At 51.0% G+C, this 18,814-nt stretch overlaps 1 protein-coding gene across 4 annotated transcripts in view; it reads right to left on the reverse strand.

Annotated features, from left to right (window-relative positions):
- plekhd1 (pleckstrin homology domain containing, family D (with coiled-coil domains) member 1) overlaps positions 1 to 18,814 on the reverse strand; it is a 311,066-nt gene that overhangs the window by 234,895 nt on the left and 57,357 nt on the right. For all 4 annotated transcript variants that reach the window (XM_063053877.1, XM_063053869.1, XM_063053854.1 and 1 more), the window contains exon 2: positions 17,494 to 17,587. Coding sequence is in view for 2 of the 4 variants with exons in the window: in XM_063053854.1 (XP_062909924.1) it covers positions 17,494 to 17,587 (94 nt within the window). In the remaining 2 variants the exon portion in view is untranslated. The remainder of the gene's footprint in view (positions 1 to 17,493; positions 17,588 to 18,814) is intronic.

Consider the following 18,814-nt stretch of genomic DNA (forward strand, 5'->3'; position numbering starts at 1 on the left):
GTGCTACTCCACTCCCCCACCCACACCGTGCTAGTCCACTCCCCCCCCACACGGTGCTACTCCACTACCCCCCCACACTGTGCTCCTCCACTCCCCCACCCACACCGTGCTAGTCCACACCCGCCACACGGTGCTAGTCCACTCCCCCCCACACGGTGCTAGTCCACTCCCCCCCACACTGTGCTACTCCACTCCCCCACCCACACCGTGCTAGTCCACTCCCCCCCCACACGGTGCTACTCAACTCCCCCACCCACACTGTGCTAGTCCACCCTCCTCCCACACCGTGCTACTCCACTCCCCCACCCACACCGTGCTAGTCCACTCCCCCCCCACACGGTGCTACTCAACTCCCCCTCCCACACCGTGCTAGTCCACTCCCCCTCCCACACCGTGCTAGTCCAATCCCCCCCACACGGTGCTAGTCCACCCTCCTCCCACACGGTGCTAGTCCAATCCCCCCCACACTGTGCTAGTCCACTCCCTCCCCACACGGTGCTCGTCCACTCCCCCCCACACGGTGCTAGTCCACTCCCCCCCCACACCGTGCTAGTCCACTCCCCCCCCACACCGTGCTACTCCACTCCCTCCCACACGGTGCTAGTCCACTCCCCCTCCCACACCGTGCTAGTCCACTCCCCCCCCACACGGTGCTCGTCCACTCCCCCCCACACGGTGCTAGTCCACTCCCCCACACACTGTGCTAGTCCACCCTCTTCCCACACTGTGCTCCTCCACTCCCCCACCCACACCGTGCTAGTCCACACCCCCTCCCACACTGTGCTACTCCAGTCCCCCTCCCACACCGTGCTACTCCACTCCCCCTCCCACACCGTGCTACTCCACTCCCCCTCACACTGTGCTAGTCCACTCCCCCTCACACGGTGCTAGTCCACCCTCCTCCCACACTGTGCTACTCCACTCCCCCACCCACACCGTGCTACTCCACTCCCTCCCCACACGGTGCTAGTCCACTCCCCCCCCACACCGTGCTAGTCCACACCCCCTCCCACACTGTGCTAGTCCACTCCCCCCCATACTGTGCTAGTCCACTCCCCCCCATACTGTGCTAGTCCACACCCCCTCCCACACCGTGCTACTCCACTCCCTCCCCACACGGTGCTCGTCCACTCCCCCCCCCACACCGTGCTACTCCACTCCCCCCCCACACCGTGCTACTCCACTCCCCCACCCACACCGTGCTACTCCACTCCCCCACCCACACCGTGCTACTCCACTCCCTCCCCACACGGTGCTAGTCCACTCCCCCCCCACACCGTGCTAGTCCACACCCCCTCCCACACTGTGCTAGTCCACTCCCCCCCATACTGTGCTAGTCCACTCCCCCCCATACAGTGCTAGTCCACACCCCCTCCCACACCGTGCTACTCCACTCCCTCCCCACACGGTGCTCGTCCACTCCCCTCCACATTGTGCTACTCCACTCCCCCCCCACACCGTGCTAGTCCACTCCCCCTCACACGGTGCTAGTCCACTCCCCCCCCCACACCGTGCTAGTCCACTCCCCCTCACACGGTGCTAGTCCACCCTCCTCCCACACGGTGCTAGTCCACTCCCCCCCCACACCGTGCTAGTCCACTCCCCCTCACACGGTGCTAGTCCACCCTCCTCCCACACGGTGCTAGTCCACTCCCCCCCACACTGTGCTACTCCACTCCCCCACCCACACCGTGCTAGTCCACCCTCCTCCCACACGGTGCTAGTCCACTCCCCCACCCACACCGTGCTAGTCCACACCCCCTCCCACACTGTGCTACTCCACTCCCCCCCCACACAGTGCTAGTCCACCCTATTCCCACACTGTGCTACTCCACTCCCCCCCCACACCGTGCTAGTCCACTCCCCCCACACGGTGCTAGTCCACTCCCCCCCACACCGTGCTAGTCCACTCCCCCCACACGGTGCTAGTCCACTCCCCCCCACACCGTGCTAGTCCACCCTCCTCCCACACTGTGCTAGTCCACTCCCCCCCCACACCGTGCTAGTCCATTCCCCCCCACACAGTGCTAATCCACCCCACCTCCCACACTGTGCTACTCCACTCCCCCCCCACACCGTGCTACTCCACACCCCCTCCCACACTGTGCTACTCCACTCCCCCCCCCACACCGTACTACTCCACACCCCCTCCCACACCGTGCTAGTCCACTCCCCCCCCCACAAGTGCTACTCCACACCCCCTCCCACACCGTACTAGTCCACTCCCCCCCACACGGTGCTAGTCCACTCCCCCCCCCAACACGGTGCTAGTCCACTCCCCCCCACACGGTGCTACTCCACTCCCCCACCCACACCGTGCTAGTCCACTCCCCCCCCACACGGTGCTACTCCACTCCCCCACCCACACTGTGCTAGTCCACTCCCCCACCCACACCGTGCTAGTCCACTCCCCCCCCACACCGTGCTACTCCACATCCCCCCCACACCGTGCTACTCCACACCCCCTCCCACACCGTGCTACTCCACTCCCCCCCCCACACGGTGCTACTCCACTACCCCCACACACTGTGCTCCTCCACTCCCCCACCCACACCGTGCTAGTCCACTCCCCCCCACACGGTGCTAGTCCACTCCCCCCCCACACGGTGCTAGTCCACTCCCCCCCACACTGTGCTACTCCACTCCCCCTCCCACACCGTGCTAGTCCACTCCCCCCCACACGGTGCTAATCCACTCCCCCCCCCACACCGTGCTAGTCCACTCCCCCCCACACGGTGCTAGTCAACTCCCCCCCCACACTGTGCTAGTCCACTCCCCCCCACACGGTGCTAATCCACTCCCCCCCCACACCGTGCTAGTCCACTCCCCCCCACACGGTGCTAGTCCACTCCCCCCCCACACGGTGCTAGTCCACTCCCCCCCACACTGTGCTACTCCACTCCCCCTCCCACACCGTGCTAGTCCACTCCCCCCCACACTGTGCTACTCCACTCCCCCACCCACACCGTGCTACTCCACCCTCCTCCCACACGGTGCTACTCCACTCCCCCACCCACACCGTGCTACTCCACTCCCCCCCCACACGGTGCTACTCCACTCTATTCCCACATTGTGCTACTCCACACCCCCACCCACACCGTGCTACTCCACCCTCCTCCCACACGGTGCTACTCCACTCCCCCACCCACACCGTGCTACTCCACTCCCCCCCCACACGGTGCTAGTCCACTCCCCCCCACATTGTGCTACTCCACACCCCCTCCCACACCGTGCTAGTCCACTCCCCCCCCACACGGTGCTAGTCCACTCCCCCCCACACTGTGCTACTCCACTCCCCCTCCCACACCGTGTTAGTCCACTACCCCCCCCACACTGTGCTACTCCACTCCCCCACCCACACCGTGCTAGTCCACCCTCCTCCCACACGGTGCTACTCCACTCCCCCACCCACACCGTGCTACTCCACTCCCCCACCCACACTGTGCTACTCCACTCCCCCACCCACACTGTGCTACTCCACTCCCCCTCCCACACCGTGCTAGTCCAATCCCCCCCATACAGTGCTAGTCCACACCCCCTCCCACACCGTGCTAGTCCACTCCCCCACCCACACCGTGCTACTCCACTCCCCCACCCACACTGTGCTACTCCACTCCCCCACCCACACTGTGCTACTCCACTCCCCCTCCCACACTGTGCTAGTCCACTCCCCCCCATACAGTGCTAGTCCACACCCCCTCCCACACCGTGCTAGTCCACTCCCCCCCCACACGGTGCTACTCCACTCCCCCCCCCACACTGTGCTACTCCACTCCCCCCCACACAGTGCTACTCCACCCTCCTCCCACACCGTGCTAGTCCACTCCCCCCCACACTGTGCTAGTCCACCCTCTTCCCACACTGTGCTACTCCACTCCCCCACCCACACCGTGCTAGTCCACTCCCCCTCCCACACCGTGCTACTCCACTCCCCCCCCAAACCGTGCTAGTCCACCCTATTCCCACACTGTGCTACTCCACTCCCCCCCCACACCGTGCTAGTCCACTCCCCCACCCACACCGTGCTAGTCCACTCCCCCCCACACTGTGCTAGTCCACCCTCTTCCCACACTGTGCTACTCCACTCCCCCCCACACAGTGCTACTCCACTCCCCCTCCCACACCGTGCTACTCCACTCCCCCCCCAAACCGTGCTAGTCCACCCTATTCCCACACTGTGCTACTCCACTCCCCCCCCACACCGTGCTAGTCCACTCCCCCACCCACACCGTGCTAGTCCACTCCCCCCCACACGGTGCTAGTCCACTCCCCCACCCACACCGTGCTAGTCCACTCCCCCCCACACGGTGCTAGTCCACTCCCCCCCACACCGTGCTAGTCCACCCTCCTCCCACACCGTGCTAGTCCACTCCCCCTCCCACACCGTGCTAGTCCACTCCCCCCCATACAGTGCTAGTCCACACCCCCTCCCACACCGTGCTACTCCACTCCCCCCCCACACCGTGCTAGTCCACTCCCCCCCCCACACCGTGCTACTCCACTCCCCCCCCACACCGTGCTAGTCCACCCTATTCCCACATTGTGCTACTCCACTCCCCCCCCACACCGTGCTAGTCCACTCCCCCCCCACACCGTGCTAGTCCACCCTATTCCCACATTGTGCTACTCCACTCCCCCCCCACACCGTGCTAGTCCACTCCCCCCCCACACCGTGCTACTCCACTCCCCCCCCACACCGTGCTACTCCACCCTATTCCCACATTGTGCTACTCCACTCCCCCTCCCACACTGTGCTAGTCCACTCCCCCCCATACAGTGCTAGTCCACACCCCCTCCCACACCGTGCTAGTCCACTCCCCCCCCACACGGTGCTACTCCACTCCCCCCCCCACACTGTGCTACTCCACTCCCCCACCCACACCGTGCTAGTCCACTCCCCCCCCACACAGTGCTACTCCACTCCCCCTCCCACACGGTGCTAGTCCACCCTATTCCCACACTGTGCTACTCCACTCCCCCACCCCCACCATGCTAGTCCACTCCCCCCCCACACCGTGCTACTCCACTCCCCCCCCACACCGTGCTACTCCACTCCCCCCCCACACCGTGCTAGTCCACCCTATTCCCACATTGTGCTACTCCACTCCCCCCCCACACCGTGCTAGTCCACACCCCCTCCCACACTGTGCTAGTCCACTCCCCCCCATACAGTGCTAGTCCACACCCCCTCCCACACCGTGCTAGTCCACTCCCCCCCCACACGGTGCTACTCCACTCCCCCCCCCACACTGTGCTACTCCACTCCCCCACCCACACCGTGCTAGTCCACTCCCCCCCCACACAGTGCTACTCCACTCCCTCTCCCACACGGTGCTAGTCCACCCTATTCCCACACTGTGCTACTCCACTCCCCCTCCCACACCGTGCTACTCCACTCCCCCCCACACCGTGCTACTCCACTCCCCCCCCACACAGGGCTAGTCCACACCCCGTCCCACACTGTGCTAGTCCACTCCCCCCCCACACCGTGCTACTCCACTCCCCCCCCAACACCGTGCTACTCCACTCCCCCCCACACCGTGCTAGTCCTCATGGTTGCTACCTACTCCTTGCTTCCTTTTGGCACTCTCTACCTCTTGCTCAATGGTATTGCATCCAGATGAAGTGTCTCAACTCAAAACAGCGACTGTCCATTTCCCTCCACAGATGCCGCCTGACCCACTGAGTTCCTCCAGCAGTTTGATTTTTGCTCCAGGTGCCAGCATCTGCCAGTCTCTTGTGAGTCGTGATCCCTGGTTCCTGGTGTCACTCCCTGACTCTCACCCCTTATAACCATATAACCATATAACAATTACAGCACGGAAATAGGCCATCTTGGCCCTTCTAGTCCGTGCCGAACTCTTACTCTCACCTAGTCCCACCAACCTGCACTCAGCCCATAACCCTCCATTCCTTTCCTGTCCATATATCTATCCAGTTTAACTTTAAACGACAACATCGAACCTGCCTCAACCACTTCTGCTGGAAGCTCGTTCCACACAGCTACCACTCTCTGAGTAAAGAAGTTCCCCCTCATGTTACCCCTAAACTTTTGCCCTTTAACTCTCAACTCATGTTCTCTTGTTTGAATCCCCCCCACTCTCATTGGAAAAAGCCTATCCACGTCAACTCTATCTATCCCCCTCATAATTTTAAATACCTCTATCAAGTCCCCCCTCAACCTTCTACATTCCAAAGAATAAAGACCCAACTTGTTCAACCTTTCTCTGTAACTTAGATGATGAAACCCAGGTAACATTCTGATAAACCTTCTCTGTACTCTCTCTATTTTGTCGACATCTTTCCTATAATTCGTTGACCAAAACTGTACATAATACTCCAAATTTGGCCTCATCAATGCCTTGTACAATTTCAACATTACATCCCAACTCCTATACTCAATGCTCTGATTTATAAAGGCCAGCGTACTAAAAGCTTTCTTCACCACCCTATCCACATGAGATTCCACCTTCAGGGAACCATGCACCATTATTCCTAGATCCCTCTGTTCTACTGCATTCTTTAATGCCTTACCATTTACCATGTATGTCCTATTTTGATTAGTCCTACCAAAATGTAGCACCTCACATTTATCATTATAAACTCCATCTGCCATCTTTCAGCCCACTCTTCTAACTGGCCTAAATCTCTCTGCAAGCTTTGAAAACCTACTTCATTATCCACATCTCCACCTATCTTAGTATCATCTGCATTCTTACTCATCCAATGTACCACCCCATCATCCATGTAATGTATATGACAAACAACACTGGACCCAGTACAGATCCCTGAGGCACACCACTGGTCAACGGCCTCCAATCTGACAAAGTTATCCACCACTACTCTCTGGAGTCTCCCATCCAGCCACTGCTGAATTCATTTTACTACTTCAATATTAATACTTAACGATTGAACCTTCCTAACTAACCTTCCATGTGGAGCCTTGTCAAAAGCCTTACTGAAGTCCATATAGACAACATCCACTGCTTTACCCTTGGCAACTTTCCTAGTAACTTCTTCAAAAAATTCAATAAGATTTGTCAAACATGACCATCCACGCACAAATCCATGTTGACTGTTTCTAATCAGACCCTGTCTATCCAGATAATTATCTATATCATCTCTAAGAATACTTTCCATCAATTTACCTACCACTGATGTCAAACTCACAGGCCGATAATTGCTAGGTTTACTCTTAGAACCCTTTTTCAACAATGGAACAACATGAGCAATACGCCAATCCTCCGGCACCATTCCCGTTTCTAATGACAATTGAAATATTTCTGTCAGAGCCCCTGCTATTTCCACACTAACTTCCCTCAAGGTCCTAGGGAATATCCTGTCAGGACCCAGAGACTTATCCACTTTTATATTCCTTAAAAGCTCCTGTACCTCCGCTTCTTTAATCATCATAGTTTCCATAACTTCTCTACCCGTTTCCCTTATCTTACACAATTCAATCTCCTTCTCCTTAGTGAATACCGAAGAAAATAAATTGTTCAGAATCTCCCCCATCTCTTTTGGCTCCTCACATAGCTGTCCACTCTGATTCTCTAAGGAACCAATTTTATCCCTCACTATCCTTTTGCTAGTAATATAACTGTAGAAACCCTTGGGATTTATTTTCACCTTAATTGCCAAAGCAACCTCATATCTTCTTTTAGCTTTTCTAATTTCTTTCTTAAGATTCTTTTTACATTCTTTATATTCCTCGAGCACCTCATTTACTCCATGCTGCCTATATTTATTGTAGATATCCCTCTTTTTCCGAATCAAGTTTCTAATATCCCTTGAAAACCATGGCTCTCTCAAACTTTTAACCTTTACTTTCAACCTAACAGGAACATAAAGATTCTGTACCCTCAAAACTTCACCTTTAAATGACCTCCATTTCTCTATTACATTCTTCCCATAAAACAAATTGTCGCAATTTACTCCTTCTAAATCCTTTCACATCTCCTCAAAGTTAGCCTTTCTCCAATCAAAAATCTCAACCCTGGATCCAGACCTATCCTTCTCCAAAATTACATTGAAACTAATGACATTGTGATCACTGGACCCGAAGTGCTCCCCAACACATACCTCCGTCACCTGACCCATCTCATTCCCTAACAGGAGATCCAACACTGCCCCTTCTCTAGTTGGTACCTCTATGTATTGCTGCAAAAAACTGTCCTGCACACATTTTACAAACTTCAAACCATCCAGCCCTTTTACAGATTGGGCTTCCCAGTCTATGTGTGGAAAATTAAAATCTCCCACAGTCACAACCCTTACTTCTAAACACAATCGTCTTTTCTCCTTCCTCCTCCTTCCTGCCCTAACTCTCATCTACCTACTTCTCAGCCCCTCTCTTCTCTTCAGTGTGACTCTCATCTCCTTTCTCCTCCTCCCTGCTGCCCTCTCAACCCCCCCCCCGCCTTCCAATACTCCCTATGTTCTGAGAGCTGCCTGCTCTTTGTTGCTAATCCTTGGTGCTATTCTGTGCTTTGTTACTACTCCTTGGTGTTACTCTGTGTTTTGTTATTAATCCTTGGTGCTATTCTGTGCTTTGTTACTATTCCTTGGCATTACTCTGTTTTTCGTTACTATTCCTTGGTGTTACTCTGTTCTTCTCTGCTCCTAAATTCCTCATTTCTGCTTCCAGGTTCTCCTCTTTGCTCCCAAATGCCTAGTGCTTCTCGCCATGTCCTGCCACTGGTCACTGCTCCCTATGTGACTCCCTACTCCTCAGTGTCGTTTCCTGTTTCCACTTCACCACCACAGGGCTGGTGTCACGATGCTGATGAGAGTCCTGCTCCCTGCTCCTAATGCCACTCCCTGTTCCTTGGTCCTGTTCCCCAATTCCCTAGTGTTATTTCCAACTCATTGCCCCAAACTCACCAGTGCCTCAGGCTGTACCTCCTGATTGTACCCTTTGTTGTTCCTTGCAACTCTCTGGCACCTCACCCCTTCCTCCCCGGGCCAATCAGCTTTTCTGTGTGACCCAGAATATTGCATCCCATGCTGCTCAACATTAAATATTCTCTGGGGGAGGTGGGCTTCACAGAAGAAACAGGCCATTCAGCCCTCTGCCACTCTGCTGTTCTTTCTGCACACCTTATCCGGTGCAAGCGATTTCCAGCATGGACAATGGCTGGAGGGTCTGGTTCCATGCCGTGTTACACTACAGCTCCCCTGAATTTATCCAAACTCTCCCGAAACCCTTCAACCTCTTGCTCAACTTCTCCTTGTGGCAGCAAGCTCAAACCTTTCCCATTCCCTGGGTCAGGATGTAATCTGGATTTCATAGTCAGCAACACACAAGATGCTGGCGATAGTCAATAGGTAATGGAGCACCTGCAGAGGGAAATGGCCGGGTTGAGACCCTCCATCTCAGTCTAGATGACCCAAAACATCAACTGCAATTACCCCTTGAAAGAGGCTGCCTGGACCATTAAGCTCTTCCTGTGTGTTGCTCCAGATTCCAGCATCCGTGGTCTGCCGTGCCTCTGGATTTAATAACAGCTTTGTTATATTTACAGTCCCCCAATCCACACCACACAGCAGAAACCACAGCGGCCCGTGGCAAGTGAGAGGGAGGTGCCAGGCTGGAACTGAGGGGCTTTATACTACAGTCCACGGTTGGGTGAAGAGATGTTCCACGTTCTAACAATAAGTACATTCCCACACAACATGCCGACATCGAGTATTGCCGTTATAAGATCTGCAGTGATCAGTGAGAGGAACATCATAAAGACAGGATCAAGGGGACAAGCACTGAACTACATTTACAGCATGGGTCTATTTATAGAAAGTCATTTAAACAAAAAAAAAGTTAATATGCTTTTCATCTTTGCTGAGTAGCACTGTGTGAGGCAGGAGACTGTTGGCTGAATCTTAGTTTGTGCTGAAGGGAGACGTCATTGTGCTGTGGGTGAAGCTATTGATTGATAAATGTAGTGAGTCACTCATCTGCTCTGGTCAACTCATTCACAGAGATAAAGTATTCTGTCTGATTGAAAACACACTGCAATTTTACAGATGACATTTAGAAAGCTCAATCATTAAACCTCAGTTTAGGTGGAATAATTTAGCATAAGCTTTTCCCTAAAAATGGTCAGAATCATTGGATTCTCGGGCCTTGGCCATGAAGCCAAACCAAAACCAAAACCAAAGCCAAAACCAAAACCAATTGATGGAAGCTTGAAACAATGTCAAACATTTCTGGAAAGACTCAGTTGATTAAGCAACACCTGTGGAGAGAGGAACAGAGGTAATGTATCATGTCGGACATGAAGTGCAGAGCAGATGGGGTGAGAAGTGGGCCAGCCCTGCATTGGTCTATCTCAGTAGCCTTTCATCAGGAAGATTATTGAGCCAAAACACAGACTCCACTCCTTCATAGACGCTGCCTGACAGGATGAACGCTTCCTTTCCTAGCTCACTGTCTGTTGACATTATCCAGGACTAACTGCCTAAACGAGGTCAGGAAGATGTAAAGCTTGTCATATCAGATGAGAAATAGCAAGTTGTTTTTGTTCTGACAAAGGGTCTCTTGATCTGCTGAAGATTTCCAACATTTTCTGTTCTTATCGACTTCCAGCTTTTTTTAAATTTTCAGTCTGATTTTGTACCAGACGTTTTTTTATCTTTCATGAACTCTAATTTTACAGAACAGGCTGTGTTTTGTGCCACATAACCTGGACCACAGTAGCAGGACTGGATATTACCCAAGGGGAATGGCTGTTGATTTCAGCCAGAGGCCAACATCACCACGTTTCCGACACACTGGAGAATGCGAACGAGCTCCTCGTTCTTTCCTGAGAGATACTACCTTTCAGATAGTCACTCCTGCCAGTCCTGGTCTGTCACCCTCCTTCAGATACTGACAGAACACGCACAGTCTAGTCAAGGAGTGATCTGAAGCTTCTTACAAACTGAAAATATTCAGATGAAACAGTCCGTGAGTAAACCTCTCACCCACCGTGTGTAATGAGCCTCTGCACAGCCACTGATCCCTAAACCACCTACCAATGTCAAAGAAAGAAACCAGCCTTAAAGAAGAGAAGCATCAATTACAAAAGTCTTGTTCCGATACTCCTTTGTAAAGTTATTGCATTAGTGCCGCAGCCAACTGCTCGGAAGCAGATTATATTTATGTCATACCTTTCATGACCTTCGCAAACAAAGCACTGATAAACTGAGCGTGAACACTTCCAAAGTGGGTCTCTGGCTGTGGAGAACTCTAGGTCATCAGAAATGGCCTCCTTCTCTGTGACTGTGAGGCAGAATGGTTCATTGAAGCCAGCCAGTTCATGGGCTGGAAGGTGCCGGCAATAGCCAGATGATGTGGGCAGGGTCAAGAAGGTGCCAAGTGGCTGCTCCTTCAGGCTGAACTGCAAACAGCAGCCTAATTCATCTCTTTAAAGTCTCTTTGTTTCCTTCTCAAGGTGGTGGGGGTTCTACTGAGGTCCTGATCTGCAAGTGGCACTCAGGCTGTGTGTTTTTTTTTTATGATGGATGAGTTCCTGTTCCTGGAGCTCATTCTCCAGATAACGGCTTGGAAAATGGCTCCTTCGGTTTACGGCCCTGTGGTTGACCAATTCCAGGCTGGTGTTGCTGACTTAGGCGTTGCGGGAGCTGGAACGACAGGATTTCATGGTGGCAGATGTATGGAAAAGTGACATGGCAGACTGTAATATTATAACAGCGACCGTCAGTCTCTCCTTTCACTGTGAAAATGGGTGAAATCTCTCTCTGCCTTGTTAGTGAGAGAGAGAGAGCCTGTGGCGTGCTGTCAGGTAAACTATAGCTTTTGATGACTGCAGATCATGATCTCTCTTTTGGGTGCTTTGCTGTTGCTTGGTGGGTGCTGGGTGCTGGGTGCTGAAATGGGCCGGGAGAGGGAGAGGTTGTTGCATCTTGCATGGGGGTGGGGAGAGGGAGGGGGGCTTTGGGGTTCTAATGATTGCCCTGTCGTTTATTCTTTCGGGGGTCTTCTGTGTTTCATGGATGTCTGTGAAGAGAAGTATTTCAGCGTGTATACTGTATAGAGTCTCTGATAATAAACAGAATCATATGAAGCATTTGAACATGATCCACAGACCACCCTCTCCCACTCCTCAAGAACGTCCACCAGGGGTTAGAGCAGCCAAGGTCTCGAGGTACTGTGTAGAGCATTCTGACAGGCTGCATCACCATGTGGTGTGGGGGTGGGGGGTGGGCTACTGCACAGGATAGAAAGAAGCTACGAAGAGTTGTAAAACTAGCTCCATCTTGGGCACTAGCCTCTGTAGTACCCAAGACATCTTCTGGGAGTGATGCCTCAGAAAGGCAGCGTCCATTATTAAGGACCCCCACCACTCAGGACGTGCCCTTTTCTCACTGTTACAGTCAGGAAGGAGGTACAGAAGCCTGAAGGCACACTCGCAGCGATTCAGGAACAGCTTCTTCCCCTCTGCCATCCAAAGGCCATTGAACCCATGGACGCTACACTTTTTAAATTATTTCTGTTTTTGCACTATTTTTAATTTAATTACTTAATATACATATATACATAATGTAATTCATGTATTTTTTTATATTTATCATGTATTGCAATAAGTCAACAAATTTCACGACATATGCTGGTGATTTTAAACCTGATTCTGTTGCAAAACCCTTTCCAAGAGAGAGCAACTCCACACGGCAACAGAGTGCCAAACGTCCAGGTGGTCAGCTGGGAGTGTGGAGCCCATTCCACTTTGTTAGCTGGGTCTTGCATTTAAAAACTGGGGAAGAATGGTTGACCCAGGGAATTTGCTGTTCAGGATTGGGATTGGCCACTGGATGTGTGGTCCTTTAAGTGTATCCTTCTTGCAATGTCTTGGCCTGGATTTAATCAACTGTCTGTCACTGTCTCGCCTCTGCCTGTAAGGAGTCCGTATGTTCTCCCCGTGACGGTGTGGGTTTCCTCCATTTTCCCTGGTTTCCTCCCACAGTCGAAAGATGCACCGGTTGGTCAGTTGTAAACTGTCCCATGATTAGGCTAGGGTTAAATTGGGGTTGCTCGGCGGTGTGGCTCAAAGGGCTGGGAGACATAATAAAAATAAAACTGGCTGACAGGACAAGGCTCTAGTCTGGGCCTTCCACAGCTGCTGTGTGATCGTCCGATGGGACAAGGCTGCCGTGTGAAGTGGCAGGTAGATCACACAACAGGAAAACATCCTCATAATATTCCGCTCTGGAGGCTGAGGAATACTCAGATGCAGTGTGTAGAGAGAGAAAACTGGGGCCAACTTTCATCTCTCAAGAGGCTGGAAGGATCCCACCAGTGATTTCTAGACAAGAACATCTATTGAAGAGGAAGGATTTCTTGCTGTTTCTGGTACAAGGTTTCAGTCCGAAACGTTGACAGTTCCTTTTCGCCCTGTAGATGCTGCTCGACCTGCTGCTTTCCTCCAGCAGCAGATTGTTTGATGATCATGTCAAAAAGTTATGAAGCAATGTCAATAGAAACAAATGAATTAAAAATCTGTACCTCCAGCAAAGTTACACTGATTGTCTGCTGTCTGAAGCATGAAGGCACAGAGTAGCCTCAACACCTAGACACAACCGTTTTGATGACACTCACACAACCATTGCTATTCACAGTGCCCCGTGGTCCATGTGCATTCTCAGAGCTCCAAGACAGACCCTTTACAGGTAAGTACATCCGTCCCTCCTCCACGTACAAACAATAGCTCTCAGGAAGTGGCAACACAGGTAGACAGGGAGTATAGAAGGCAACTGGCGTTCTTGCCTTCCCTTTATCAGAGGGAACACTGAGTGTAAAAGTTAGAAGTCACCTTGCAGCTGTAAAAGGCTTTAATTAGGCCATATCTGGAGCTTTGTGTGCCATTTTGGGCAATGCATTACAGGAAAATACAAAGTGGTTTTGGAGAGTGTGTAGAAGAGGAACAAGCTGCCGGGGAAGTGGGTGGGGCCCGTACAATGGTATCATTCAAGAAGCAATTGGATAGGTACAGGGATGAGGTGAGCTTAGAGGGATATGAGCCGAATGCAGGAAATTGGGAGCAGCTGGTTGGGCACAATGGCTGGTATGCACTCAGTGGGTCAAAGGGCCTGTATTGCCCTATGACTGTAAACGGGGTTCACCAGGATTATAAAGTATTAGCTATAAGAGGAGTTCAGACAACTTGGATTATTTTCTCTGGAGAGTTTGCGACCGATGGGAGATCTGATAGAAAGATATAAAAAAGATAAGAGGTATAGATAATGTAGACAGTCAAACTGTTTATCCCGGTGGGGTGGGGGGGAAGAATGTCAAATACCAGAGAACGGTAGGTGCTTAAGGGGGTGGTGCAATAACAATGCTCAGCAGGCATTTAAACAGACAGGAAATGGAGGGATAGAGACCATGTTCAGGCAGACGTTCATTTAACATCGGCATCCTGGTTGGTACAGACATCATGGGCTGTTCCTGGACTGTTCTGTTTTGGATTCCCTCACAGAGTCTGAATCCTCACCCAGCCTCCGATAAACCTGCCATTCAGAGCTGATCCAGGCAGCCTTACACTCCCAGGGATTGCCAGGCTCTTTGCGCACTGCTCCATGTTGCATCTTTGCCAGGAGAGTGATTTTGGGTCAGTACTGTATTTTTAGTCACAGCTAATAACTAAAGAAATAGTACGTTTTGTAGGGCACGTCACAGGAGGCTGGCTGGTAGATGTTCCAAGGTTGTTTAAGTTAAAACTTTCGACGACTGACAGTGGAGGAACTGAGGGTCTGGCTGAGCAACGGAATTGAGACTTGGTCATAGATGGGGGACCTTGTTCACGCTGAGGGATATGTCCCATCACAAATAGAGCCCTAGCATCAAGTGAAACAGTCCCCTCCTTCCCACAGAAACTGACAAGGCACTGAATATGACAAAAAAAAATCTGTGAGGGGAACTCAGCAGACAGCAGCAGCTCTGGGGGAAGAGGAATTGGGTTGAAATCCAGCATGAGGACCACAACACCTGCTGAGTATCCCAGTGCCGGTCAGTACCCGCTGAGAGTCCCAATGCCGGTCAGTACCCGCTGAGAGTCCCAGTGCCGGTCAGTACCCGCTGAGAGTCCCAATGCCGGTCAGTACCCGCTGAGAGTCCCAGTGCCGGTCAGTACCCACTGAGAGTCCCAATGCCGGTCAGCACCCGCTGAGAGTCCCAGTGCCGGTCAGTACCTGATCACAATCAAGGATGCTGGTTGGCCCATTCTTCTGGTTCAAGTTTGTTTATTGTTATAGACAGGGTATAAATGCCAGGAAAATTAGCAGCAATACACAAGGTACAACCCCCCCCCCACCTACTTAACTGACCTCAAGAGTCAATCTTACTTGAAGGTGTAAATCAGCTGGGGCTGTGCATTTTAGGGATGTATCAGTAGGATCAAACTGGTTGAGAGCAATGAGGTAAGTAAAGGAAAGGATTGTGAACAACCATTCTTCCATTTAAACAGTTAAGGGAGAGTCAGGGGCTGAAAATTGGTTGCAAAGGCAGCTATGATCGTTTGTTAGAAAAAGGTGCACATCCCAGAGAGTAGTCAAAGTCCAGAATGGGATTGCGCACTGGAAGCTGTTTGGCTGAATCCCTGAGGGAGACTCATTTTGTACAAGCAGTAATGTGAACCTCTTCCCGAATGGAACAGCAGGAGAGAAGTCTCACCAAGCTCAGCCTGGATCTTTATCAGCTTCCCAAAGGAGTCAAGAAGTGTTATCTTGTGAAACACAATAGGTATTACGATAATTTGGATCATCATTATACCCCAAAACATCTGCTTGCACCTGCCCCTCCAAAGGGAATTCCTGACCTGTGTTAGGAAACTTCTCATCTTCCTTTTAGATTTTGTGACCTGATAGAGGTGTACAAGGTAATGAGAGACATCGATCGTGTGGATAGTCAGAGGCTTTTTCCCAGGCCATAGTTTTAAGGTGCTTGGAAGTAGGTACAGAGGAGATGTCAGAGGTAAGTTTTTTATTTACGCAGAGAGTGGTGAGTGTGTGGAATGGGTTGCCGGCGACAGTGGTGGAGATGGATATGATAGGGTCTTTTAAGAGGCTCCTGGATAGGTACATGGAACTTAGAAAAATAGAGGGCTATGGGTAACCCTAGGTAATTTCTAAGGTAAGGACACATTTAACACACCTTTGTGGGCCAAAGGGCCTGTTTTGTGCTGTAGGTTTTCTATGTTTCTATGATCATCAGATTCTCTCCACCACAAATTCCTCACTAAATCACTTCAACAAGATCTCCAATTTAAAACATGTTTTAAAGAATACTCCCCTTAGATTGTCCAATTTAAGAAGAATAATTCCTTCTTCCTTAATCCTTCCACCCTCCTAGATCATATCTGCATTTTTTGGGACCATAGTATTACCATAGTGGGGAAATAAGAAATAGATAATTTACCAAAGTGTCCCAAGTTTGGCTCAACATTCTTTTAAATTTTGGTTACCCTGCTATAGGAAATTTGCCTTTAAGCTGGAAAGACTGTAGAGAAGATTAACCAACACATTGCTGGGACTTGAGAGACAGAGTTATGGAGAGAGGCTGAGTAGGTTAGAACTTTATTCATTGGACTGTACGGAAATGAGGGATGACAGAGATTGCAAGTGGCAGAGAAAGAGTCTTTTTCCTGGGATTGGGGAATCTCGAACTAGAGGGTATTAGTTTAAGGTGAGAGAAGAAAGATATAATAGAAACCTATGAGGCAACTTTTCCACGTAGAGAGTAGTCAGATTACTGTTGGTAAACCCTAAAATCATGAAGAGCCATAACATCAACAGAACCCGGGGAGATCCAGGGTAGGATCTGTCCTCTGCTCGGGAAGGTCAACCAACGTCACTACTTCATGGGAGTTATCCTGAGTAGAAAAGGGACCAATAGATGACTCAATCCTGGGAGTACTTGTAACACCTTCAAATTTAGCAGGACCTCACTGCATTCAATCCCTGTCCTAACTCCTCTATCAGTTGCCCAAAACCAAAGCCACATCCCAGGAGCGCGCACGCAGAGACTGGCCTCTGGCATGAGATGCTGGGAAGTTTAGTCATGCATCCCACTGGATCAGCACTCAGGGGAAGATGTAAGCAAACTGAGGCCAGAAAAGTTGAACTTTCCTTTATCTTAGGCATTACTTGCATCTCACTGGACTGCAGAACTTGTGGCTTCAGACTCTAAATACAGAGAGAGAGGCACTGCTGCAGTGCAGTGCAAATGCTGTACTACCAGAATTACCATCTTACAAACACACCATCAGACTGCTCATGTGAAGGGTAGGGCAGATCTCTGCCAGGGTCTGGTCAATGTTCACCCCCTGCACCCTCTCACTACAAAGCTAAACAGACACACCTCTAGTGCTGTATGCCTGTGATGCTGCTGAAAATCCCTTTTGTACACGTACTTGTGCATCTGACAACAAACTCTGCTTTGACCCACTGAGCTCTTGCTGAAGCACAGGTCTTTGAGGTTCCCATTATTCAGTGACTGACCTTGGGATGAATGTTGAAGTATTTGTTACTCTCGAAGTTCTTCCTTTCATTTTCAGCATAATAAAGTAAAAAGCTGTCCTTGATGAGAAAGAACCTGGAAAAAGAGGAAGAGGTTGAGAATCATGGTTTGAAATACCTTTAAATTGTGCTGAATTACATGAAGCTGCCTTCTGATAGGACTACGAATGAGGTCCTATTGTGCTCGAGTCAATAACATCTGAGCTGGAGCTTGCTGGTGCAGGATAAACAATTTATCTTCAAAGTTTCAAAGTACATTCATTATCAAAGTATATATATATTATGCAACCTTGAGATCCATCTGCTTACAGACAGCCACAGAACAAGAAACCCAAAAGGGCCCAACTTTAAAAAAAAGACCAACACCCAATGCACAGAGAAAGAGGAAAAAAACACAAATCATGCAAAAAATAAAAGCAAGCAGCAGCATTCTGAACCAGATTGAGTCCATAGACCTGGAGCAGGCCCATAACCTCAGTCTCAGCAGGGCAAATGGCCACCAGCCGGCAGACAGGAAGCCTGGGGCGGCCGGAGCAGTGTCACAGCCTCAGCACTGTGGAGAGAGGAGTAAGCGTCAAGCAGAACCGGTGCGGCCCTCACCTCCGGTCCCAAAACCCTGCCTTTCCAGTCTATCTGGGCCAACATAATATGTAATACACGCAGTTAAACCTACCCCAGCATGCGAAAATGGTCAGCCTCAAGCTGTCCAGGTGGCCTAGTGGTCCTGGAGAGGATGAAGAGGAAGTTCATTGAAACTGAACTGAATATGCCCAGACTCTTGCAATTGTGTGTTTTTCACTCATCTTTTTTGCCGTTGGAGTGATTTTATTTTGCACGTGGGGTTGGGGTTGGGGGTGGAGGGGAGGAGTTTGATGTTTTTCTTTGGATGGGCTCCATGGTTCTTGACTGCCTGCAGGGAAGGTGAATCTCGGGGTTGTATACTACATACATACTTGATAACAAAATGTACTTTGAATCTTAGAAAGAGTGGTCACAGATCAGTTCAACTGATAAGCTCTGGGTTTGGAGTGTTAGATTCCTGTTTGGCAAGGTTATCAACAGTTAAAGAAATGATAGGAAAGATTCCCAGGGTTTAACAGCCCAATCCTGTTCTCTCTAAGCCATTCCAAAACTATTTTGTTACCTATTTAAAAGTCAGTGAAAACATAAACGTTTTCTGTAATAGGCTAATCCTTACCTTGGCTCTCTAATATTGTTTACACCTGCAGTACACGCTGTTGCTAAGTGCTGACTGGCATGTTAACCAGCTCTGTGCCACACCCCCCTACTGCCTTGCCCTCTG

The sequence above is a fragment of the Mobula hypostoma genome, chromosome 1 (genome assembly GCF_963921235.1).
Source record: "Mobula hypostoma chromosome 1, sMobHyp1.1, whole genome shotgun sequence".
Classification (NCBI taxonomy): Eukaryota; Metazoa; Chordata; class Chondrichthyes; order Myliobatiformes; family Myliobatidae; genus Mobula; species Mobula hypostoma.